The sequence below is a fragment of the Lepus europaeus genome, chromosome 14 (assembly GCF_033115175.1).
Source record: "Lepus europaeus isolate LE1 chromosome 14, mLepTim1.pri, whole genome shotgun sequence".
Lineage (NCBI taxonomy): Eukaryota > Metazoa > Chordata > Mammalia > Lagomorpha > Leporidae > Lepus > Lepus europaeus.
In genome coordinates, this window is record NC_084840.1 from 67,433,314 (window position 1) to 67,458,146 (window position 24,833).

Sequence of the window (24,833 nt, forward strand, 5' to 3'; positions counted from 1 at the left end):
GAAAACAAAACAAAACCAGGCATTCGCTCCTTATTTATAAAGGCACAGGGGACCGTGGCCGAGCGCTGGTTAGGATCAGAGCCGAGCCCCGAACCCAGGGCACAGTCTCTGTGTGCCACCAAGCACCATTGGATGATGGGCACATCTGTGAAGGTACAAAGCAGATGGCTGGGGCCAACACTGTAGCCCATTGGATTCAGCTGCCCCCCGCGACGCTGGCATCCTGTACTAGACTGCCAGCTCCCAGCTGCTCCGTTTTCAATCCAGCTCCCTGCCAGTGGGCCTGCAAAAGCAGCAGAAGATGACCCAAGTGTTTGTGCTCCTGCCACGCAGGTGGGAGACACAGGTGGAGTTCCTGGTTCCTAACTTCAGCCTGGCCCAGTCCTGGTCATGGCAGCCGTGCGGGGAGTGATCCAGTAGATGGAAGATCTTTCTCTGTCTCTCTTTCTCTCTCTCTCGGTTACTCTTTCAAATAAATTATTAAAAAAAAAAAAAAAAAAGACAGGTGGGCTCCGTGCCCTCCAAGGAAGCTTCGTGCGCTCATGTCAGCTAAGCCGGGACATCTCTGTAGCCCCCTGTTTACCCTCTCTCCTTTTGCTATCCTAGGACAAACAGGGGATACCATGGTGGCTGGGACTGAGCTACAAAGGAATCTTCCAGTATGACTACCACGACAAAGTGAAGCCAAGGAAGGTAAGGGCGGTCTCCTTTGTGGAGTTAATGGCTCCCGGGCTGAGAGAGAGAGAGAAGCAGGCACAGAAATGAGTAACAATGCCAGCCAGTGCACGCAGCCCTGGGGCAAGCTGGGTCCCTGCTCATTTTAGTGTATACAAATTACTCCACAGTAATCCCTTCTGAGTTCCCTGGATAAATATTTTTCCCCCTGTCTCTAAGGAAACTTCAGCTGTTAGAATTAGTTAAGGTAAGATACCTGGTTCCGTTCTTGCCGGAGCTGATGGGAAATGGCTTCCGGGGACTGGCTCCTTGGAGGGGGCCTGTGTGCCTTTGGGGGAGCAAGGTGCCTCTTCCTTGCATCCTGAGGCCAATCTGAGGTCTCGGAGAGGTGGAAGGAGGTGGGCAAAGGGAAGTAAAAAATAAAGAATGAGAGGAGTTCCTGGAAATCCAGCCACTTTGGAAATAGAGTTTCAGGCAACACCAAACAGGATGTTAGAAGGGGGCAGAGGGCTGGAATTTTCTATTTACGCACACCGTTCAGACCAAAACAAGCTGAAAATTTATACTGGGAGAGAAAAATACCTTGGAGAGGAGCGGTGTCACTACGATTCTTTGCAGAGCTGAACCAGGGAGGTGACGTGCAGGACAACCCTTGAAAGATGTATTAAAAATCTACCAAAAGCCGCACTTGTCTTTCCAGCTCACTTTCCAAGCTGCTTCATCCACAAGTAGGGTTGAAACCCACACTGCCCATCTGAGCTTATCCCAGTCTATCTGCCCTTCGCCAACCTCTTCCATAAAGTGATAACGGCCAGTGGCCCTGCGTTAGGGAGAATTTTCAGTGCACTGATCAGGAAATTGGTGAAGTTCCAAGAAACGATCTTGAGGGAAAGTCGAAGGCAGTACCTGGTTGTTGATGGGGAGGGAGGCGGGGCTGTGTTTCGTGGCCTCTCCTGGGCTTATTGCTTCCAGTCACCTGCTGCGAGAAACGAGCCGGACCCGCCGTTCTTTCTCCCATCTTCCTTGGCCTCGGTCGCTGTTCTAGGCCACTTCCTCGCTTTATCTACTTGTTTCTCTCAGGCCCCTTTCCCACGTGTCCTTTCCAAGTTTCCGTGCCTTTTTCTTCCCAAGTTCTTTCTTCGCTGCCACCTTTTTTGTATCTCGACTCTCCCCTCTTTTCACCCTGCCCAACTTGTTTTTTCTGCTTGCAAAAGCCAACAGTGCACCCAGAGCCTTTGAAAGAATCCCAGTTTTTGCAAAATACTTGCCTTCAGCTCTTTTGCCAACTTAGGGGGAGGATCAAGGCCAGGCTGGATCATTGCGATCTACAGTGGAGCTCATTAAAACCCAGCGATTGAAATCTCTCTCTCCCTCTCTCTCAGCTTTTTGAAAAAAATGTGCTAACCAGTATTTACTTGTTCCGTTTGAGGTCTGACTGTGTTAAGCTGCCTTCATTGTCTCTAATCGGGGTTCTAAAGAAGATTGAAAAAGTGATGAGATGCCACTTGATACGTGTAAAACACAACCCAGGACACATAGCAAAGGCTGGATAAATTGTAATTGTTCTTGCAAGACTTGAAAAAAAAAAGGCTTCAAGATAAGGAAAAGTAAGAAGCCAAAGGTGGGAATAATCAGCCATTGAGTAGGAGAATTTAGAGTAATTGGTGGAGCTTTTTCAGGTCTGTGATTGAAAATGTTAAAAGATCGGCCGGCGCCGCGGCTCAATAGGCTAATCCTCCGCCTAGCGGCGCCGGCACACCGGGTTCTAGTCCCGGTCGGGGCACCGATCCTGTCCCGGTTGCCCCTCTTCCAGGCCAGCTCTCTGCTGTGGCCAGGGAGTGCAATGGAGGATGGCCCAAGTCCTTGGGCCCTGCACCCCATGGGAGACCAGGAGAAGCACCTGGCTCCTGCCATCAGATCAGCGTGGTGCGCCGGCCGCAGCGCGCTACCACGGCGGCCATTGGAGGGTGAACCAACGGCAAAGGAAGACCTTTCTCTCTGTCTCTCTCTCTCACTGTCCACTCTGCCTGTCAAAAATAAAAAAAAAAGAAAATGTTAAAAGATCAAAATATTTTTTCCCACGGCATAAGCACTAACTGCAACTGAGCTATTATTTAAAATAACATATGCTTATTGGCTTTTGAGACAGAGATTGGAATTTGCAAACCTGTTAGTAATTGAAGGACAGGCAAACCCTTAGAACCTTCACTCATTCATTCATTCATTCGTCCAATTAAAAAGTGGTTATTCCATGGCTGCTAGGTGCCACGCGTGCCTCTGGGCATAGCGATAAGTAAGACACACATCACGTCCTCCAGACCTGCCCAGGAGGTCAGGGAGCGTGTGTGGTCACTGAGGCAGTTGCTAAGTGCTCTTATCGGGGCCTTGTGAGGGCTGGTGCTCAATCAAAGGAGAGAGTCATCAGCCAGGCAAAGGGAAGAGTTTGCAGGGGAAGAGTGAGTGGAGTCTTAGGTTTGCAAATAGGTGTGAACGAGGTCGGAGGCCCACAGGAGAGAGACCGGCACACGTAAAAGCACAGTGGTGGGGCGGCACGTGTATGGGGAAGCACACGGCACCACTTAGGGCTGGAACCCAGGGTGAGAGCAGAGCAGTTGGAGAAGGGGCTGGGTGGCCCGTAGCTAGCGGCACCCGAGGGAGACTGGAAGCTTGCTGAGAGAGTTGTCACCCTCTGTAGGCAGTGGGCGCCGCAGGCTGGCTGGGGCAGAGGAGTATCGGATTGGCATTGTTAGAGAAGCAGCCGTCTGGCACCTGTGTGGAGAGTGGATCGGGGTTGGGGATACACAGGACAAGACTTGGAAACCGGGGCGTTATTACAGTGGTGTCGGCAGCCTGGCAGGTGGGTGTTGGTGACAGGGCTGGAGAGGGCACGCGTGATGGATCAGCTGTGTGGGGGGGGAGGGAGGCAGGAGGGAAAGAGGAGGCACCCAGTCTTCTCCCGCAGCCGGGGCGTGGGATCTGAGAGAAGGGGAAGTCGGGGCGGGCCAGCTGGGTGCGCTGCAGGGCGTGCAGGGTGGGAGGCTTGATGGGGTATCCAGGTAGCTGCGGCAAGTAGGCAACTGGGGATCGGGTCAGAGCTCGAGGTTATGAATTTCCAGAGTTGTGGAACCGGAGACGGAACAGGAAAGGGCAAAGGAGAGTCAGGGGACACCCCAGGAAAGGCACCAGCAGCTATGAGTGCAAATTTCAGTTCCCTGTCATGACCGTCACTGGGAGACACAGGGGCAGGCTCCAAGTGGCTTTGCCCCTAAAATTTACACAACGGGGGTGTGACGGGTGGGTGGGAAGGGCTCTCTTTAAGAAATGCATGTGCACCCTGAATTTAAAACAAAGCCCAGTCGGCTGGCGCTGCGGCTCAATAGGCTAATCCTCTGCCTGCGGCGCCGGCACACCAGGTTCTAGTCCCGGTCAGGGCACCGGATTCTGTCCCGGTTGCCCCTCTTCCAGTCCAGCTCTCTGTTGTGGCCCGGAAAGGCAGTGGAGGATGGCCCAAGTGCTTGGGCCCTGCACCCCATGGGAGACCAGGAGAAGCACCTGGCTCCTGCCTTCGGATCAGCGCAGTGCGCCGGCCACAGCAGCCACTGGAGAGTGAACCAACGGTAAAGGAAGACCTTTCTCTCTGTCTCTCTCTCTCACTGTCCAGTCTGCCTGTCAAAAAAAAAAAAAAAAAAAGCCCAGGCCATGGTAAGCCACGACTGGCAGGAAAGCCACAGCTGTATTAGCTGCAAAGGGACACTCATTTCTGCTGAGACGCGGCCTGGGCCTTGAAGGCAACACCAAAGACTCAGCTGAAGCAGAGTCCTGGCACTCCCAGCTACACAGCATCGTGCCTGCTTCCTCCCACACCCAACGTGGCCACTCTGATGAGGCGGCCGTATTTGTCGCGTGAGAGTCCCTGGGCATCTGACCAGAGCACAGCCTGGCTGCGCTGCCCCGAGTCTAACAGGGTGGGGATGCATGGCAACACAGATTCGTGGGCAGGGTGCTCAGGGTCCATCTTCAGTGCCTCTGGGCCAGTGGTTCTTTACCTCTGCCATGCATCAGAAATGTACAGGGACCGGCATGACTGGATGCCCCAGCCTCCTCAAGCTTGCTCACCCTGGGTTTGACATAGCCGCTGAGCAGGTGTAGAGCTTGTCAGTGGTTCTGGCTTGCAGCTAGAGGCCTATCCACAGCCATCTGTGGTTCCTTTGCAATTTCAGACTCACCATAGTCAGCTGGGCTCAGCAGGTGTAGCTAGCAGCGGCACACCCGGAGCTGGGGAGTCGCCAAGCACAGAATTGGAGGCTGGGTGAGCCACACGGAAGGGGTGCCCTCCAGGTGGCGCCACTCCCTCCTGGCACCAGGGCCAGGCACAGCTGCCCGCCCGCCTTGAGCCTCCAGGGATGCTCAGGAAATAGCGGCACCCAGTTCTGTGCACCTGGAGGCCTGTGCGGTGGCAGCAGCCGCATGTGCAGCCCTGCAGCGGGCAGCGGCGCTCCCTGATTCTGACCCAGTTTTTGCGGCTCTATCGCACGGCACCACAGTGATCAGAGCCAAGGTTCAAGTAGAGGCAGTGGCAGGGCTGAGCCTCCTCCCTTCCCTGCAAGGAGCCCAGAAGCCTGCTCTCGTAGGCACAGCGCTAAAAGCAGCAGCGACCCAGTATTAGCACAACCTGGGAGCTCAAGTGGCACCTGAGAGAGTCCACCAAGCGTTTCCACGGGGCCCACCAAGGGTGGGTAGCTGATGGCTGCCCAGAAATGGACAGGACAGTTTCCAATTGGCATGCAGTTGTCCATTCTAGTCTCAGTCTCCCCTAGGTCGCCTCACTTTCCCTCTGAAGCTTGGTGGCTCTGGGGGACATGGAGTAAAACTCAGGGTACCTCACAGGTGGAGCAGAGGGCAGACACGTGCCCCCAGTGTCTGCTCCCTCAGCCTTCTAAACCAGCAGGCCTTGAAGCACAGCCTTGAAGCTGCTGAGATTTGTGTTTTTAAAAGAGCGGCTTTTTTTTTTTTTGCCTTGGGACACATGTGTTGGAAATAGCTAGACATGTGGGGACAGCCCACAGCCTGACTTTTGGCTTTTGTGCATGTTCCGAAGAGTTCAGAGATGCTAAACTTCTGAAGGTCAACTCCGATCCTATTTTGGTACAACATGTGCAGAATAGCCCTCAAAATGCCCTAGAAAAAAATAGGACTTTTAAAAAATTGAAATCTGTAATATATGCACATTCTCCCGGAACACTGATCCTTGCTTGCATATGGGAGTTCTTTGTAAAAGATAAGGAGAAGCCAGCGCCATGGCTCAACAGGCTAATCCTCCACCTTGCGGCGCCAGCACACCGGGTTCTAGTCCCGGTTGGGGCGCCGGATTCTATCCCGGTTGCCCCTCTTCCAGGCCAGCTCTCTGCTATGGCCTGGGAGTGCAGTGGAGGATGGCCCAAGTGCTTGGGCCCTGCACCCCATGGGAGACCAGGAGAAGCACCTGGCTCCTGCCATCGGATCAGCGCGGTGCGCCGGCCGCAGCGCGCCTACCGTGGCAGCCATTGGAGGGTGAACCAACAGCAAAGGAAGACCTTTCTCTCTGTCTCTCTCTCTCACTGTCCACTCTGCCTGTCGAAAAAGAAAAAAAATTTAAAAAAAGAAAAAGATAAGGAGAATGGGTATTGAACCAACTAGTTAAAACACCTCATCACACAGCAAGGTACTTGGGTTGGATGTCCAACCCTGACTCCTGACTCTAGCTTCCTGCCAAGTCAAAGCATGGGAGGCAGTGGTGGTGGCTCAAGTGAGTGGGTTCCTACCACCCATGTGAGACCTGGATTGAGTTCCTCTCTCCTGGCTTTGGCCCTGGCTGTTGTGGGCATCTGGGACGTGAACCAGCAGTGGATGGGAATATCTCCCTTCCTCTTAAATAGATAATTAAAGTGAAGAATTAATGAGATCAGGCAGAAGCCCAAATAGAATCTGCGAATTTCGTCAAAGCTCCTATATATCTGCCCACAAACTCTCAGTCGATCCTTCTACTGCCATCCTTCTCCCAGCGATGACTTTCCTCTTTCTTTTCTTATTGTTTTTATTTATTTATTTGAGAGAGAGAGAGTTACAGACAGTGAGAGGGAGCGACAGAAAGGTCTTCCATCCGCTGATTTCACTCCCCAAATGGCCGCAATGGCCTGAGCTGTGCTGATCCGAAGCCAGGAACCGGGAGCTTCTTCCTGGACTCCACGTGGGTGCAGGGGCCTAAAGACTTGGACCATCCTCTGCTGCTTTCCCAGGCCATCAGCAGAGAGCTGGATTGGAGGAGGAGGAGCCGGGACTAGAACCAACGCTCATATGAGATGCCAGCATCGCAGGTGGAGGATTAACCTAGTGTGCCATGGCGCCGGCCTGACTTTCCTCTTTCTTTATCTCTACACAGCTGAGCTCACATTCACACTCAAGCACAGTGTAGGAACTTCACTGTCACTGTAGCTCTCCCCTCCTGTTTCTAATGGTGACAGTTTGGAAGTGTTTGTGGGAAGCTGTAAATGCAGTAGTGTAGCACAAGAGCCAATAAAACATACACGTCTGTCTGTCTTGCAACTATATAGATTATTTCAGCCTAGTTCCCAAATGCCACTCCAGCATGTGCATCGGTTTGCATGTAGAAATAAGCGCTGCTCAAGTGAGAGGCTCTGGCTTTCACAAGTTAGGTCCTGCTGGCTTCGGGAGATCATCAAACGGTGGCAGGTTGGCATTTGGGCGCTTGCAGCAGATCTCCAGCTTCGTCTTAGTTTGCGTTTATGCTCAAGTAAGGAGAGCTGCGCTATCAGCAACAAAGCAAGAAAAAGGGGCTGTCAACAGTGACACGCCTCTGATTGGCTGTGCCATGGGATTCAGGCTGTAGTGCTGATAACAAACGTTTCTCCTCTTTGATTTAATGAAAATTAAATGATACATACTGAAAAGGCATTGTTTGTTACCTCTCAAAGTACAGGATCCCATGGAGCGGAGCTACTACGTATGGCTAGACAACACCTGTCTCAGACCCGGCTCCCTCTTTGGAGGACTCGTTCTCTTGTGTTTTTTTCATCAAAGCCCACGGAAGTGCAGAAGCTCTCAGCTCTGAGACAGCCAGCCCCTGCCTCGCAGTACCAGTGCCAAAGGTGTGGGGAGGTGAGGTTTCTCACACTAAACATTCAGCTCACCACAGGGCCAGGCTGAGCTGAGCCATTCTCAAGTGAATGCCTGTATTTCTTTTTTTTTTTTTTTTAAGATTTATTTATTTATTTGAAAGGCAGAGTTATACAGAGAGACAAGAGAGGCAGAGAGAGAGAGAGAGAGAGGGAGAGAAGGAGGGAGAATTAGGGCAAGATCTCTGCTGCAGGCCGTATCTGAGGCTGTTAGCATCAGAGAACAAGTGGGACGAAGCGTCTGACTCAGAACCCTCCCTGGAAGGAATGGTCGGTCTGCGTGAATCATCACTTATAGATGCAGCCCACTCACCAGCCCGCATTTAATGAAGTCTCCCCAGTGGGGAAGGATGGCAACGCCAGTCCTCGTTACATATTCAGCAGACGGCATTTACTTATTTATTTGGTGTGCAATTAGGGGGGCTTTTATGTGCACTTAGAAGCACAATTAGAAGCTCTGGGGGTCCCCTCTGAGACATTAGGAGAAGGAACCCGCGTAATGGGCCTGTCTCCTGTCTCCGAGCAGCCAGTGTGGCTTCCTCGGATTCCTAAGAGTGTTCTGGAAGCAGGGGCATTGGCTCTGGGAGTTGATGCATTACTGTCCCCTCCCCGGATTGGTAAAGATTTTTGAACTGTGTGAGATGATGCAACAGGAAGAGAAAATAATATTTACAGGAAATATTCCATTAACTATGAGCTGAGTCCCGGCGGCATCGCCGGCTGAATTATTCAGCATGATAAGAACTCTGTTAAGTGCATCGCTGACTGACTTTTCAGCTTCTGTTTGGATGCACTTGAGTCATTTTCTGGTTGCTGAGCCCGGGAACTTGGATGGCCCGGGGTGGCTGCCTCCATCATTCTGGCATCTTTATTCACTTTGGAAACCACACCCTATGCAGTCCTGGGAGAAAAACTCCACTTCATGCATTCAGCGTTCTTAGCAAATGTTTGCAGCTTTCCCTCCTTTCACAGCGTAGGATCAAAGGGCCTCCCGCTTTCTCCTCTTATCAGTTCTTCAGATCTCTGTTCAGGGCTGAGTGGATCTGGAAGGGTTCAGTGCCTGCAGGTGACAGGTCCTGGCCTCAAAGCTAAGGAGCCGGCCTGCTGGAGGGATAGTGGGGGTGGAGGGCGCAGGGAGTTATTAGAGCCTGCTATTTAAAAACAACACTCCTAGAAAGAAAGGATCAAAAAGCAACCATATTCCAAGAAAACTGAAGTCCCATTCAGAAAGCGTCCGCCCACGACCTCCCGCCAGTATCTGAGATGGCTGACTTGGTTGCATTGAGAAGAGGAATCCCACTGTCTCCTCCCGTGTGAGAACAGTGATGCTGTGAACACACAGCGCCTTTGACATTCACACTTCTGAGCTGGATATCCTCTCCTGTGAAACAGCCCCCCACCACGAGCGTCAGTGGAGGAGAGTCAGACTTTACCGTGTGCGTCTCTGGAGGAACTGACAAGTTTGCCTCTGGCCGTGATACAGAGGCCACATCCCCAAGTCCAGAAGCCGGCACACCCGCGTTTCTGTGCGGCCCCCCTTTGCTGCCGATCCCTGGCTGGCAAGTCACTGTGCTTCTTCACCAAGGCCAGGTTCTCCTCCCAACAACTGAGAGTAAGCATCCTGGTCCGCCACCCAAAAAAAAAAAAAAAAAAAAAAAAAAGGTGATCACAGCAGAAGGGAGTGCTTTTGAAAGCAAATAGAGGGGCTGGCGCCATGGCTCACTTGGTTAGTCCTCCGCCTGCGGCACCGGCATCCCATATGGGCGCCGGGTTCTAGTCCTGGTTGCTCCTCTTCCAGTCCAGCTCTCTGCTGTGGCCCGGGAGGGCAGTGGAGGATGGCCCAAATGCTTGGGCCCTGCACCCGCATGGGAGACCAGGAGAAGCACCTGGCTCCTGGCTTCGGATTGGCATAGTTCCGGCCATAGAGGCCATTTGGAGGGTGAACCAATGGAAGGAAGACCTTTCTCTCTGTCTCTCTCTCTCTCTCACTAACTCTATCTGTCAAATAAAAAAATAATTAAAAAAAAGAAAGCAAATAGATAAAACTAGAAAGCACTCAGCAGACTTAAGGCATCACCAGTTACAGGCAATGCTTGAAAGCATCCTAGATTCGCTCACTTGTACAGTAAGTGTTGCTCCGGTGGTCCAATGCCAAGCCTTGCTGTTGATTTTGCAGGCACTGTAGTGATCAGGAGGGATGAGGCCCCTGCCCTCTCCAGTGTGGGAGGCAGGCAAAGGATAGATGACCTCTCTCAGTCTGTGTCTATGCGGTGCCAGGGTCCCAGCTTCTGTGAAGACAACGATCAGTGGGTAGGAGTAAGGGGCTGCAGGGGCCGTAAGGAGTAGGCTCTCCGAGCGGAAGGTGTTGAGTGCCGACTTCTGAGAGGAGTGTTGCTTATCACCGTCCCTGAGAAGCAAGGTCTGAGATGCATTGGGACATGCAGAGTTTGCTGGGGCTGCCCTGGGATAAACGGGCAGAGGAGGCCAGGCAGATAGAGGAGCGAAGCGAAGCTACAAGGCAGTCCCAGCAGGGTGTCACTCCACCTGGGACGAAGCTCTGAAGCTGGAATGACCCTGCAAGCCATTGCCTCCAGCCTTATCCCCAAACATCAACCATGATTAGATCCAGAAGACACCCCTCCCCCCCAACCAACAAGGGGGTCGTCACCTAGGGCAGGGTGAGAGGGGAAGAGAAAGAGAGTCTGGCCCATACAGGACAGTGTCCTTTGCAGCCCTGGGTTCTCCCAAGTGTGGCCCTTGGACCAGCAGTGCTGCGAAGGTGTTAGAAACACACCCAGAGTCCCCATCTGATTCTCATAGGCTCAGACTTCTGCACATAAGACCACAAGTCCAGCTCCACAAGCTCACACTCGATTTATTAAAGCCTGGGGACCACTGAGGCACTTGTCAGGAACATTCTAGGGATCCTACTTAATTTTTCCCATTGCTGTGAAGATATTTTAGTATGTGTTCAAATCAAATTCCTTTCTAGTACAGTTACCCCTTTAAAAAAAAAAAAGAAATAAAAGAAGAAGGTGTCTTGTAGGCCAGTAAGCTCCATATCCATTCAAAGGCTCAAAGTAAATCTTGGCCAGAGAAGAATTTTGGGGCCATTAACTCACTTTTGGTACAATATATTAAAAAAAAAAAAAAGCCATGATAACATGTAACCTGTCGTCTGCACCTCTCTTTTTCCATCTGTGAAATGGAGACACCGGACAGAGGTAGTCTGACTTTCTCCCTCTTGAGTACATTTGCTTCTTGAAGAGTTTCTTGCTCCGTGAGATAAAAGCCCCCATTGCCCTTGACATAGCAAATGCAGCTACAGTGTCTTCTCTGCTTTACGTGAGAGGCGAGATAGCCTGGAAGAGCAAACAACACGTCTTTGTTGAAAGGATTGAGGTTTGGTCCTGGTCGCTGGATCTGGGAACCCAGAGGCCCTCGGTTCCCACAGGTTCCCGGGGAGGCCACTCTGAGCCCTGTCCTGAGTCGGCCAAGCCTCCAGGGGTGCCAGCCTGGGTCTTGCTGTGTTCCTGCTGAAGCCTGTTCTGGGATGCGCTCGCGCCTCCGAGTGAGGCCGATGCGTCTTTGAGAAGACTGCAGAAGCGTCTCCGCAGCCCCGTGGGTGCATCTTAGAAGCTGTCACGAGAGAGCAACTTCTCTGTGGAGCTGCCGGAGGGAAGAAATCAAATTATCCCTTTAGGAGGGTCAGGTCTATAGTCCAACCAGGGCAGCATTCTTTTTTTTTTTTTAAAGGTTTATTTATTTATTTGAAAGTCAGAGGGAAACTTGCACACACAGAGACAGAGAGAGAGGTCTTCCATCCGCTGGTTCACTTCCCATTTGGCTGCAATGGCGAGAGCTGCACCAATCTGAAGGCAGGAGCCAGGAGCTTCTTCTGGGTCTCTCACATGGGTTCAGGGGCCCAAGCGCTTGGGCCATCTTCCACTGCTTTCCTAGGCCACAGCAGAGAGCTGAATCAGAAGTGGAGCAGCCGGGACTGGAACCACCTGCTCCTGTATGGGATGCCGGCACTGCAGGTGGTGGCTTTACCCCCTAGGCCACAGCACCCCCCCCCAGGGCAGCATTCTTGGCAGGGTCCTCAAGCACTGAAAATACCCTGCTCAACCCCCCAGAGGTCCTTCCCCAGGCTGGACATGCCCTGGGAGCTACCTGCCTGCCTCTGCCTCAGCCTCCATCACCCACTCTGTCGTTATAGATAATGGCACCTGACCTGGCCCATGAATCAAGACGCCGTCTGCCTCCAGCTCTGCAGGCTGTCACACACACACACACACGCACACACACACACACACACCCCTGGGCCTCAGTTTACTTGCCCGGGAAACTTGAAGTTGAGGGAATCTTGATGGCAGAAACAAGAAGAGGAACGCATCAGGAGCCCATTCATTTTAAAGCCGAAGGGGAGTAATGAATGAAAAAAAAAGATTAGAGGCCGGCGCTGCGGCTCACTAGGCTAATCCTCCGCCTGCGGCACTGGCACCCCGGGTTCTAGTCCTGGTTGGGGCGCTGTTTCTGTCCCGGTTGCTCCTCTTCCAGTCCAGCTCTCAGCTGTGACCCGGGAGTGCAGTGGAGGATGGCCCAAGTGCTTGGGCCCTGCACCCCATGGGAGACCAGGAGAAGCACCTGGCTCCTGGCTTCGGATCGGCGCAGCAGGCTGGCTGTAGCGGCCACTTGGGGGGTGAACCAATGGAAAAAGGAAGACCTTTCTCTCTGTCTCTCTCTCTCACTAACTCTGCCTGTCAAAAAAAAAAAAAAAAAAAAAGATTAGAAAGCAACATTTTTCCCCCAAAGGAGTGGAAGGGGGAAATGCCCGTTTCTTGTAACACCACATCTGCCTTTGTGACCTAGTTGAGCCAGTGCCCAGGAGAAATCTGATTAAATGACCCAAAATAGTTTTTCTCCCACAGCCAGTGTGTCTTCTGTGATTTATGGTCTCCGAGGCGTCATCTGCTTCCCACACCCCCAGACTTGCTGCCCTCCCCACCCCAAACAGGCGCAGGCCCAGACGCAGGCCCCCGCACTAGGCCAGGCCATCTGTAGTCACAGCCACTGTGACTGTGTGGATAAGAGGGATCAGGCACCGCACTTTGGATGTAGAACGTGCAAACAGACGCCAGGCGGGCAGCACGGAAGCCCCCTGGAGACTGACGAGCTTCTAAATAACTCTGCAGACACAGATTCCCACTACTCAGGGAGCCCCGTTGACCTTGGATGCAATTGGAAGACGCAAATCAAAACCAAATGCTGCCTTTGGATCCCGAACCACTGCAGAAGAGCATCCAAGAGCCTCTTCACTCCAGAAGGAACCATGAACCAGTAGTGACTTACAAGAAGGCTGGGCTTTCTGGCTTAGACACTGAAGAGTTTGCTAGAATAACAAGAACACTGGCCCCCTGGGACTCAAGGCAGGGCGCTTTGATCTCACCCCATTCCTTTCCTCGTGCTCTTCCCTCATCCCTCAATCAGAACACAGGCAGCCCTGTGACTTTGCTCTTCCCTGCCAGCTGGTACACAGCCCCACAGTCGCTGTAAGTAGCCGCATAAGCTTTTAGTCCTTAATGATGCTCAGAGCTCCACAGTTGATATGGAGTGAGCAGTCAGCCTAGCAGTTAAGTGGTCCAGAAGACTCCCTGACATGGGTCCCCGACCTGGGTGGCACGGGTCCAAACACTTGGTTAGCCTAGTGGTTAAGATACCTGCATCGCACATCAGAGAACCTGGGCTCAATTCCCTACTCCAGCTCTTGGCTCCAGCTTCCTGCTACTGCAGACCCTGGGAGGCAGAAGTGATGGCTAAGTGGTTGGGACCCTGTCACCCATGTGGGAGACCTGGCTTGAGTTCCTGGTCCTGGTTCTAGCCCTAGTCCAGCCCCAGCCTTGGAAAGCATTTGAGGAGTGAACTGGCAGATGGGAGCTTTGTCAGTCTCTCTCTCTCTCTCTCTCTCTGTCTCAAATAAAAACTTAAAAAATAAGATTCACATAAAGTTTGTTGTCTAACTATTTTCTGTGTGCAGGTCAGTGGTATAAGTGCATTCGTGTTGTTGTACAACCAGTCCTCAGAATTCTTTTTATCTTACACAGCGGAAACTCTGCCCACCCAATAGTAACTGCCCATTCCCCTCCGCACCCCCCCTCCTCCCCGACCATTGGCAACCACTATTCTACTTCATATTCATGACTACTCCCGATACCTCATGTAAGTGGAATCGAAATATTTACCTTTTTGTGACCCTGGGATTTTGAGATGCAAACCAAGACACCCTTGAAAGTGAAAGAGGCCCTGGTTGCTACTGATGCCATGAGGTCAGACAAACCAGGACTCCTGCAGGCAAACACAGGTGCGTGGTGGCCTCTCTGCCCAGCTCTGGGCCCCTTGCTTCAGCTCTCTCCTACTGGCTGATCTGCTACAACTCTCTTTAGTGATGCCACTCATCTTAAAGTCTCAGCCATCAATTCCATCACGGGGCAAATTTCACCACGAACCTGTGTGAGATCAATGACTAGGGAGACTCCTCAGAGTCCTGGTGGGTGGAAGAGCAGCCCACAGTTATTTTCCGCATTCCTTCTCCCCAGCGTATCCAACAGGCAGTTAGCCTAGTGGTTAAGATGCCCATGGTTGGGGCCAGTGCCGTGGCTCACTTGGTTAATCCTCTGCCTACGGCGCCGGCATCCCATATGGGCGCCAAGTTCTAATCCCAGTTGCTCCTCTTCCAGTCCAGCTCTCTGCTGTGGCCCGGGAGGGCAGTGGAGGATGGCCCAAGTGCTTGGGCCCTGCACCCCATGCGAGACCAGTAAGAAGCACCTGGCTCCTGGCTTCGGATTGGTGCAGCGCTGGCTGTACTGGCCATTTGGGGAGTGAACCAATGGAAGGAAGACCTTTCTCTCTGTCTCTCTCACTGTCTGTAACTCTACCTGTCAAATAAAAAATTTTTTTTTAAAAAAGATGCCCATGGCCTGCATCAGAGGTGCTGGATACGACTCCTGGCTCCAATTCCTGACTCAACCCCCTGCGAATGGAGACCTCACATTCTGTCTGTCCAGCTTTTCCAACAGGTGTTTCTGGTGGCCACATGGGGTTTTTGCAAGTCTCCTCAATTCTGTAACCATTCTGGAAGGCAGAGTTCTCTACTGTAGTCTGTGGGGTCCCTGTACCCCCTGGAGTGTGCTCAGCCTCCTGGTCAAGGAGCTCCCCGTTCCAGCCTTAATGAACAGGGGCTGGGGGGCTGAAGAGCCAGAGAGGCTCCGGGCACTCACTCCCCAGGCACTCACATTTGCCTGGCAACCAAACCCCAGCCCTCCCTTCAGTAAGCAGAAGTCACAGCTGAGTGAATTTCCTTGCACTGCATGAGTGTACTTTGAAGTATGTAATTGAGTTTATGTTAGAGGTTTGAAAACCCATAAAAAGCTGGTCCGTGGCCAGACTTCTCAGCAGCCGAGCCTGTGAAAAGTTCTTGGTCACAAATTAGCAGAGGCAAGCAGCACCCTGGGGTGCCCTGCTGCGGACAGGCAGGGAGAGTGAGCACCCAACAAGAGAAGCCCCCACAGCCCACGTGAGACAGGACCCTGGGAGGAGACCCGCCTGACGTAGGTGGGGTTGCTACTGCAGGAAAAGAGGCAGCCTTTAGTACCAAGGGACTTTTTGTCCTGGACTGCTAGTTCTCTTTAAGTACTTGTTTCGTTGAGTTTGAACTGAAGACCATCTTGTCATCATGATTAATCTGGACCAAGATCTAGCAGTCAGAAACGGCAGAAGGGGGTGGGTATTTGATGGAGCAGTTAAAACTCCACTTGGGGGGCCAGCTCTGTGGTGTAGTGGGTTAAAGCCCTGACCTGAAGTGCTGGCATCCCATATGGGTGCCAGTTCTAGTCCTGGCTGCCCCACTTCTGATCCAGCTCTCTGCTATGGCCTGGGAAAGCAGTGGAAGATGGCCCAAGTGCTTGGGCCCCCGCACCCATGTGGGAGACCAGAAAGAAGCTCCTGGCTCCTGGTTTCGGATCGGTGCAACTCCAGCAGTTACAGCCATCTGGGGAGTGAACCAGCGGATAGAAGACCACTCTCTCTGTCTCTACCTCTCACTGTAACTCTTTCGAATAAATAAAATAAATCTTAAAAAAAATTAAATCTTTAAAAAAATAACTCCGCTTGGAACGTCCGCATTCCCATATTGGAGTACCTGGGTGCAAGTCCTGGCTCTGCTCCTGATTCCAGCTTCCTGCTAATGTGTTCCCTGAGAGGCAGCAGGTGATGGCTCAAATACTTGGGTCCCTGCCACCCACCCTGGTGGGAAATCAGGATGGAATGCTGGGGCTCCTGACTTTAGTCTGGCCCCCCCTGGCTGCTGCAGGCATTCGGGGAGTGAACCAGGAGGTGGAAGATCTCCCAGAGTCTGTCTCTATGTCTATCAAATAAAAAAGAAAAAGGAAAATAAGTTCAAAAACAACAGCAGATGGACACAAGGGAGCTCCTTGGTCACTCCCCATTTCTCCCCAAGTACTTGGCACCCACTCATCTGCTTTGTATTTCTATGGATTGTCTGTTCTGGTCATTTCATACAAATGGCCATTGTTTCTGGTTTCTTTCACTTAGAATAACAGTTTCAAGGTCACCCATGTTGTACTGTGTGTCGGCACTCCATTTCCTTTACGACTGAATAATACCCCATCTCCCTTGTGTTTACTTTAGCATTCTCTGTACTAATAGCAGACACACACACACACACACTGCTCTAAACCTTTGCACCTGCTATAGTCCCTCATTCAACTTCACAGCTCTGCCCCTGTCTGGCTTCTTGCTTTCCTCTCTTCCTTCCTTGATTTGCTTATTTGAGTTACAGAGAGATCTTCCATCTGCTGGTTCACTTCCCTGATGGCTGCAATAGCCAGGCCTGGGCCAGACCAAAGGTAAGAAATTTCATCTAGGTCTCCCACAAGGGTGTCGGGGCTCAAACACTTGGGCCATCTTCTGCTGACCTTCTGGGGCCATTAGCATGGAGCTAATCAGAAGTGGAGCAGCCAGGATTTGAACTGGTGCTCATATGGGATGCTGGCGTTGCGGGCAGCAGCTTTACCTGCTATGCCACAGCGCTGGCCCCTTTGCCCCTGGTTTCTGACATGGACTCACGTGTCACTTCAGTGAATTCTTCCATGGCCACCTTACTGACAGTGAGAACCCTTGTCCTATCCTCTTAGCGTTCTGTGCTTGTCCCTGGGAACCAGCATCCTCTGACTTACTGTACCCCGTAGCCTTCTCTTTCCTTTCCCACCTGTTTGCCTACCCTTCCTCTCATGGAAGTGCACAGAGCAGTTCCGTTCAGTGCTGTGTCCTCAGTGCCTGCCGCAGGGCCAGGACTCCATCAGCAGGTGTTGCGTGATTGAAGGAGCCAGAGCGGAAAGTCGGCTAGCTGGCCGTGACCACCACCGGCTGTGAAGACAGCTCCACAGTGTGTGTATCGTGGCCTCCTAGATTTGAGTGTAAACAGTAAGAGTCCCATCAGGAAAGCTTTGCAAGAACTCCACATAGGAAGCAAGACATTTGTAAGGGAGAGGGGGGGAAGGAAGGAGGCATTGTAGCTTCTGACAGCTTAGTTTTGATGATGAAAAAAAAAAAACCGAAAAGCATAAAAAATTGCTTGCATCTGGGCTCCCCCTTGATTTTTATCTCTTTGCCTGTTGGACTGAAAGGAAGCCGAGAGCTAATCTAATAGAGGCGAGAGCTCGAGATCAAATTGCCCGAGCCTGGCAGAGCGTTGAACAAGGCTGGTTCATCTGGGCTCCTTGTCTTTCTCAGAAGCAGGAAGCGTGAGATTGGGAAACCCTTCTTGCTGAATCGTAGTAACCCCCTCTTTGTCCTGGGAGATTTTAGCTGCTCGCTTCCGCTGAACCGTGCACTGCTGAGGGAGCTCTGTGAGATTTCTTTTCCCTTAATAAGCGTGATTCAGAGGGGGAAACCCAGGCGCGGCCGACCTTCCTGAAAATGTCAGTGTGCTTAACAGCAGACCCCAGCAGAGCTACAACATGGGCTGCACCCAGCCGTACCCACCACCTTGGGGCTCAGTATCAGCACCTGCAGGTGGGGCCAGAAAAACTCCTGGGCACTGATCTAGCCTGCTCCTGATAGGTGATCCCCAACAAAGAGGCCTAGGCAGCAGACTGCGGCGGTTGCTAGGGCAAAAGGGCTTGTGCAGATTCACTCCAGGTCGGGATTGAGATTCCGGTTTGAGACCGTGAACTCCTGGGATTGTGGACTTTGCCGGTGCACTTGGGAGTAGCTCTCAGTTCAGCTAGAGCTGCCAGAAGGAGGAGGATTGTGGTGTCTTGGGTGTGGCTTCACCCTTCTGGGGCTGGCTCCACCAGCCACTTCCCTGTTGCCATATCCCTGGCACTTGGGAAGTGCATTGTTACCAAGACAGCTGGGTTCAGCCACCACACGAACTTGAGCAGACAGATGAACTCCCACCATGTGTCGTCTGTGATCTCGCAAAGTGACCTCATCTCTCTGCCTCTGAGCTGCCGTAATGCATCCCTCGTAAGGCTCTTCATTCATTCGTTCATTCTTTCAATCAGTGAACAGCTGAGTGCCAAGTATGCCCCCTAGGCATTGCGCTAGGGGCCAGGAAAATACTGTATATTCCAGGTGCAGAAGACACTGGACTAAAAAAGACAGTTACTCTGCAGGCCTTGGCAGAGGGGTGCACATGACCACCAGGGAGAACTGGCCTAGAGGGGGCTGGGGTGCTGGGGAGGGCAGGCTCCTGGGCAGAAAAGCCTGTTTCCTCCTCTGTTCTCACCCTTCCTCCTCCCCCAAACCCACACTCTCCAAGACTCTGCTCACCGAGAATCTCTCTGGTAGAACAGGGGCCAGAAATCAGAGCTCCAGAAAGGACTGGCCTTCCTGGAAAGGTGGAGATTGTAGACTTGCAGTCTGCACCTCTAGAAAACACCTCCTTGTCTCTCCTCTTTCCAGGAAGGACTTGCTCCGGCAAGAGGGTCCCTAGAGAGAGACATTACAGCCACCCAGGGCCCCAGCTGCCGAGAAGTTGGCTCAGACCCCGACCCCTGCATATCTCAGGTCAAGTTGGGAGGTCAAAGCCTTCAGCAGGAAGTGGGGCAGGCCCACCACCTCCCCCCTGCTGGCTGCACTCACCATTGCAGAGCAACCAGCAAGACCACAAGGGTTGCCCCAGCTGCAGCAGCGAGCCGCAAACCCCTGGCATGCTTCCCCACTCATCACCCCGCTCGCTGGCTCACTCTCCAACCAGGAGATCCTGGAGCTCACCCCTGAATCTTGAAGAAGACAGTGCACCTCCCTCCCAGTACCCACTGAAACCACCGTTGGCCAGGCCTTACCCCTCCCCAGCAGGATGGGCCAGTTCTGGAAGCACAGGCTGGGGGCGTGGGGTTAATGTGCAAACAAGCTACCATTAAATAATGATTTCTAAAGAGCCCCGGCTGGTTACCTTATGACACTAAGCTGGGATATTGTCCATTTCTCTTTTTCAAAGGCTTCAAGAAGCAAGGTTTTAATTACAAGTGCTTACCTGTATTTCCCTATGGAACTGGTTGCAAACCCATTCTCTCCCATCCCATCTCTGCCTTCCGTGGAGTCAGGTGACTGCTGCAAAGGCAAGCAGAGTGTTCCTTGGATGCCACACCTCTGCCCAGAGCTCCCAGGCAGGAGAGCACTAATGCTCTCTGCCCCTCTCCAAATAGAAAAGTAGAGATATCCCCTGCAAAGTCTACCCTCCAAAGTAAACAAAAACAGAAGCAAAACGCCAACTTTACAGCAATACGAAAAGAGGCAAACCTTTGCAAAGCAGGTGAAGTGGGCCACCAGGTCTCCCCAGATGTGCCAGACAGGAGAGTGTTTCAGAGTGTTCGTGGAAAGTGAAAGTAAGGGGTCACTGTGTGACACAGAGAGTTAAGCTGCTGCCCGTGACACCAGCATCCCATATCGGAGCAGTGGTTTGAGTCTCAGCTGCTCTGCTTTCCAATCCAGCTCCCTGCTAATGCACCTGGGAAAGCAGCAGCGGATGGGCCCCTGCCACCCATGTGGGAGACCCAGATGAAGTTCCTGGCTCCTGGTTGGAACTTGGTCCAGCCCTGGCCACTGTGGCCATTTGGGGAGTGAATGAGCAGATGGAAGATCTTTGTCTCTCCCTCTCTCTGCCACTCTGCCTTTCAAATAAATGAAAGAGATCTTTAAAAAAAAAAAGTAAATGTTTTATTTTGGTGCAAAAATGTTGAGAACAACACATAGTTTTTTCATAGTACACATTTTCCGTGAACTTTTTGAAGACCCCCTCATATATCTCAGACTAATTAATTCACTCCGCTTTGAAGGGAACTCATGGCCTTCAAAAGAGAAAGATTGAAGATCTGAGGGGTTAGGCCAGACATCACTGGGTTTGCAGTGCTCTGGACCCAGATATTCGGAACCCCTGGGCAGCCCCACCACTGGAGCTCTGCCCCTCATCCATCCCCCAGAGGCACACTCTGTGGGGGAGAGAAATCGCATCAGGAGACATTGGACAAGAGAGGAAAAGCTCTCCCAGCTTCCCTCTAAAGTGTTTACATTTCCCAAAGCTTAATAATGAGGTCTTTCATCAAGAAAAAAAAAGCATGCACAAGGAAATAATATAGATAGAGTCCCTCTAGGGAGAGAAATCAGAGGATCTCCAGTCTAATAAAGGGGGATAAGAAATGGCCCTGCTTCTCTGCAGGCCTGGTACGGGCGTGTTAACCTCTTTCTTTCTTTCCTTCATGCAATGACTCTCAGGCCGGGGAAAGCAAAAAGGGTTCTGATGGGTTAAAAAGCGGCCTTCCATTAAAGGGTCAAGGCCGGGTGCTCTGGGCATCTGTCACTGGATTAACCAAATCAATTTGGAGCTCGTGTTGTCAGACAGTGAGGAGGAGGCAACTGGCCAGAGGAACATCTTGATTCCATTAGGTCTGGCTGCAGAGAAAAATCAGCCATTGTTTTCTTTGCTGCGTATGTGGCCATCTCTGCAGAGGAAGAGGGGCCTGGGAGCCCTCCTCCAAAGCAGGTAGTGGAGGACGGCCACGTTCGGGAGCCTAACCGCCTGTGGTCATGGTTTGCAGGTTTTGGAGGGCCTGATGGTGGGTCCTGTGCTAGAACATTCTGCATGATGCAGAGTCGTGTTATATTGAGCTACTTTCTTCTCGGGGTGAGATTTAGAGGTCCTAGCGGGAAACTAGTCCAGTGGGGACACTGGTCCAAATTGCAATGGACTGAGGCATTGTCTGTGTGACACTAGGGATGCGTGGGCCTGACTCCAACAGATGTGGAATGATCGAGACCCCCGAGTGAGGCCCAGGCTTGCATTATAACATGTTCAGGCCTACAGAGAACATTTGTTAATGTCTGGGCATCACATTGGTCATCTCTCAAAGAAAATTACACAGACCTGTATTTGGAGCCAATGTGCCTTTAATGTTTTTAGAACTTCTTTTTTTAACATTAAAAATAATCCTGGCATGTAACTGATGAAAGGGGATAGATACAATAACAGCTAGTATTTACTGAGTGCTAACTGTGCACCAGGCATCATTAAGTGCTTGACTAATTCAGCCCTCAATGAGAAAAGTGTCTTTATTAATATTAGTTCAGAGATGAAACAGCTAAGATACAAATGAAATGGCAAAAGTGACACACAAGCATAGCTTTGAAAACCACGCTTATAACCGGTACTGTTCCATACGGTCTTCCCTAAGTAGGGAATGCTTAAAACCAGCTACTTTATTTTAAATTCCAAAGAGCAGTGGCATGACACTGTCTGGATTTACAGTGCTGACCCTCGACCCATGCTTAGAAGGCAGGAAACCCCAGGCACCCACCCCCTCGTCTCAGAGATGAAGGGCGCAGAAGGCCTTACAAAGTCAGGGCCCGACCACAGCCCTCTGATTTCCACGCCAGGATGCTTGATCCTAGAAATGATGAATCGAAAGGATCGGGAGTAAACGATGCTCGTGAGTGTTGAGTAGCTGAGACAGACTAGCTTAGGCAGCACAGCCTCTCTGCAGAGTGTTCCAGGCCTGGGAGGAAGCCAGAGAGGGTTCTAAGCTCCATTGTTCTAAGCCTGCATGCAGGCTGCCTTGGGTAAATCTTGTCTGCCCAACTAGATGGTAAGCTCTTTACAAGTGTGGTCATCCCTTGGTGTCCACAGGGGCTTGGTTCCAGATAACGGAATTACACATGCTCAAGTTGCTTCTGTAAATTGGTCCCGTATTTGTGTATCACTTACACGGTCCTTTAAGTCGCCTCTAGATCCCTTACCATGCCTGATGCAAAGTAAGTGCTGGGTAGTTACACCAGGGGCTGGCGCTGTGGCGCAGCAGGTTAAAGCCCTGGCCTTAAGCACCGGCATCCCATATGGGTGCTGGTTCTAGTCCTGGCTGCTCCTCTTCCAATCCAGATCTCTGCAGTGGTCTGGGAAATCAGTAGAAGATGGCCCAAGCCCTTGAGCCCTTGCACCCATGTGGGAGACCCAGAAGAAGCACCTGGCTCCTGGCTTGGGTTCGGCGCAGCTCCAGCCGTTTCAGCCATCTGGGGAGTGAAACAGCAGATGGAAGACCTCTCTCTCTCTCTGTCTCTACTTCTCTCTGTATTTATTCAAATAAATATTTATTCAAATAAATAAAATAAATCTTTAAAAAATAGTTAGACCAAAGTTTCTACAGCATGATGTCGAGCACAAGTGTGTGCATTTTCAGTACAGATGCACTTTTACTTTTGATATTTCCAGTCTGCCGCTGGCAGAACCAGTGAAGGCAGGACCCAGGGCCCTGGAGAGCTGACTGTGTAAACAGGTGTTTGGCATCCATCCTTCCCCTTGCCTGTTAGCATGGGCAGGTACAGAGTGGACAGCCACTGCATGGATGGTTGGGATGAGATGGGATTAGCTATTGCCCAGACTCCTGGAACTTTGCTTCTGTCTTCTTTATGAACAAAGTAAATATATTGATTGCCTGTGAACCTGATATTTTAAAGACCTCCCTCTGACCTATGGTTTCAAGCCACTAAAAACATGTACCTGTTTCTATGGAATTGGCTGTACCGCAATAGCAGAACCTTGCCAAAATGCAGCTGACAGATCATCTGAGAGCATGGGCTTGGGGTGTTCTCCCGCACCCGTGCATCTTGATCTCCAGCCGCTATGGTTCAGCAGCTCTTTCATTTGTCCTGCAGGCAAATGAAACTCAGTTCTGTTTTGTAAGATTTATTTATTTACTTATTTGAAAGGAAGAGTTACAGAGCGAGAGGGAGAGAAAATCTTCTATCTACTAGTTCACTCCCCAAATGGGGCGGGCCAAAGCCAGGAGCCAGGAGTTTCTTCCAGGTCTCCCACATGGGTGCAGGGGCCCAAACACTTGGGCCATCTTTCACTGCTTTCCCAAGCCAAAGCAGAGAGCTGGATCGAAAGTGGAACAGCTGGGATACAAACCAGTGCCCATAGGGGATGGCCACTGTCACAGGCAGCGAGCGGCTTAACCCACTCTGCCACAGTGCGGCCCTGTTTGCCGAGGATTTAAATACACCTACAGGTCCGTAAGTGGCAGTCTGCCTCTGGAACGTGAACAGAGCAGAAATGCAATAGGAAAGGGGATGTTTGTGTTGCATGTTTCATTCCGCGCTGGGAGATTATTCCTGCCTGTGAGTCTGATTCTCATTAGAGAACCCTCTGCCTGTGTTGGGAAAGTGGACAGCATCGTTTAGGCTGCCAAGAGCCTGATGCCTGGAAGAAGTGACCGTTCACTTGCCCAGAAACTTGAAACAGCTTTGTTCTCCTTCATTGTCAGAGCTCCATGGTGTGTTAGAAAAAGACCAGGATGCAAGTCATAAGACATGGGTCCAGACATCAATTACTTAATTTAGCTTCTGCCAGTCCCTTAACCTCTTGCCACTCTGGTTGCTTTATCTGGGAAAAGGAGGAGGTAGACCAGATGGCTGCAGCGATTCCGTATAATGGCCCCTCTGGAAGAAGCAGGAAGTTACTCATAGGGAGGTCATTAAGAGGCTGGGTGACTCAGCCTCGGGGACAGGAGGAAGACAAGGCTCCCTAAAGTCCTAGTCAAGAATCAGAGCCACAGGATGGAACCTCCTCCCAGGCCTTTATTTCTGCTTCATCCCGAGAGCTCGCCCACCGTGCCACTTGCTAGCCGAGCACGCAATGAATGCTGGCGGGGGAGGAAGTCCAGTGGAGCCAAGGACCCTTCCCCTGGCCCTGCCTGCAGCCCTACACAGGATGTGGGAATGCAGCACACCCGCTAATAGGAACCAGTCTGACTGAGGCCCCTGCTCATTAAGGATTTATAGTGTACCCTGTCACACTCAGGGCATGGAGGCGGTGTTTATTAGCCGCCCCGGTTTGCTCTCCTTGGGTAAACGATTCCCATCTCTTGTTTTATACATGAAGTCACGGAGGCCCAGGATGGGGAAGGGGAGGACCTGTGATTGCCTTGGCCGTAGCACCAAGTCAAGGTCAAGAAACCAAGAAGCCGCATCTGGGACCAGAGAGGGTTCCAGTGATGGCGACAGACACAGGCTCCATGAAACCACTTCCTGGTGGCGTCTCTGAGCTTCTCTTTTCTGCGCATGCCCCGATCCTTCAGGCTGTTCTCTATCATGATCATTGTTTTTTTAGTGCTTGGTCGAAAGCTCCTGAAGACGGAAGCATTGCTGTGTGCAAAAAACTGGAGGAAGCCAGGCAGAATAAAAGACAGTAATCGTTATTGTTGACAGAAGAGGCAAGCAGAGACATCTTGGAGGATGAAAATTACTTGGTTTTATACAGCCTACTTACAGTTACGTTGTTGCCCATTTGCAAGAAACCATTCTACTTGTAAAGTTAACCACCCATTAGTGAGTAAGAGCTGTTCCCATTAATTGGTGGACTCAGGGGGAAAGCAGCATAGTTAGAGGTTGGAGTAATGGCCCAGGTGTCCT

The 24,833-nt window shown here is 51.6% G+C and overlaps 1 protein-coding gene across 4 annotated transcripts in view; it reads left to right on the forward strand.

The window, feature by feature from the left end:
- Window positions 1-24,833, forward strand: part of FRMD4A (FERM domain containing 4A) — a 342,837-nt gene that overhangs the window by 257,038 nt on the left and 60,966 nt on the right. For all 4 annotated transcript variants that reach the window (XM_062210863.1, XM_062210861.1, XM_062210860.1 and 1 more), the window contains exon 11: window positions 607-693. In XM_062210863.1, the coding sequence (XP_062066847.1) occupies window positions 607-693 (87 nt within the window). The remainder of the gene's footprint in view (window positions 1-606; window positions 694-24,833) is intronic.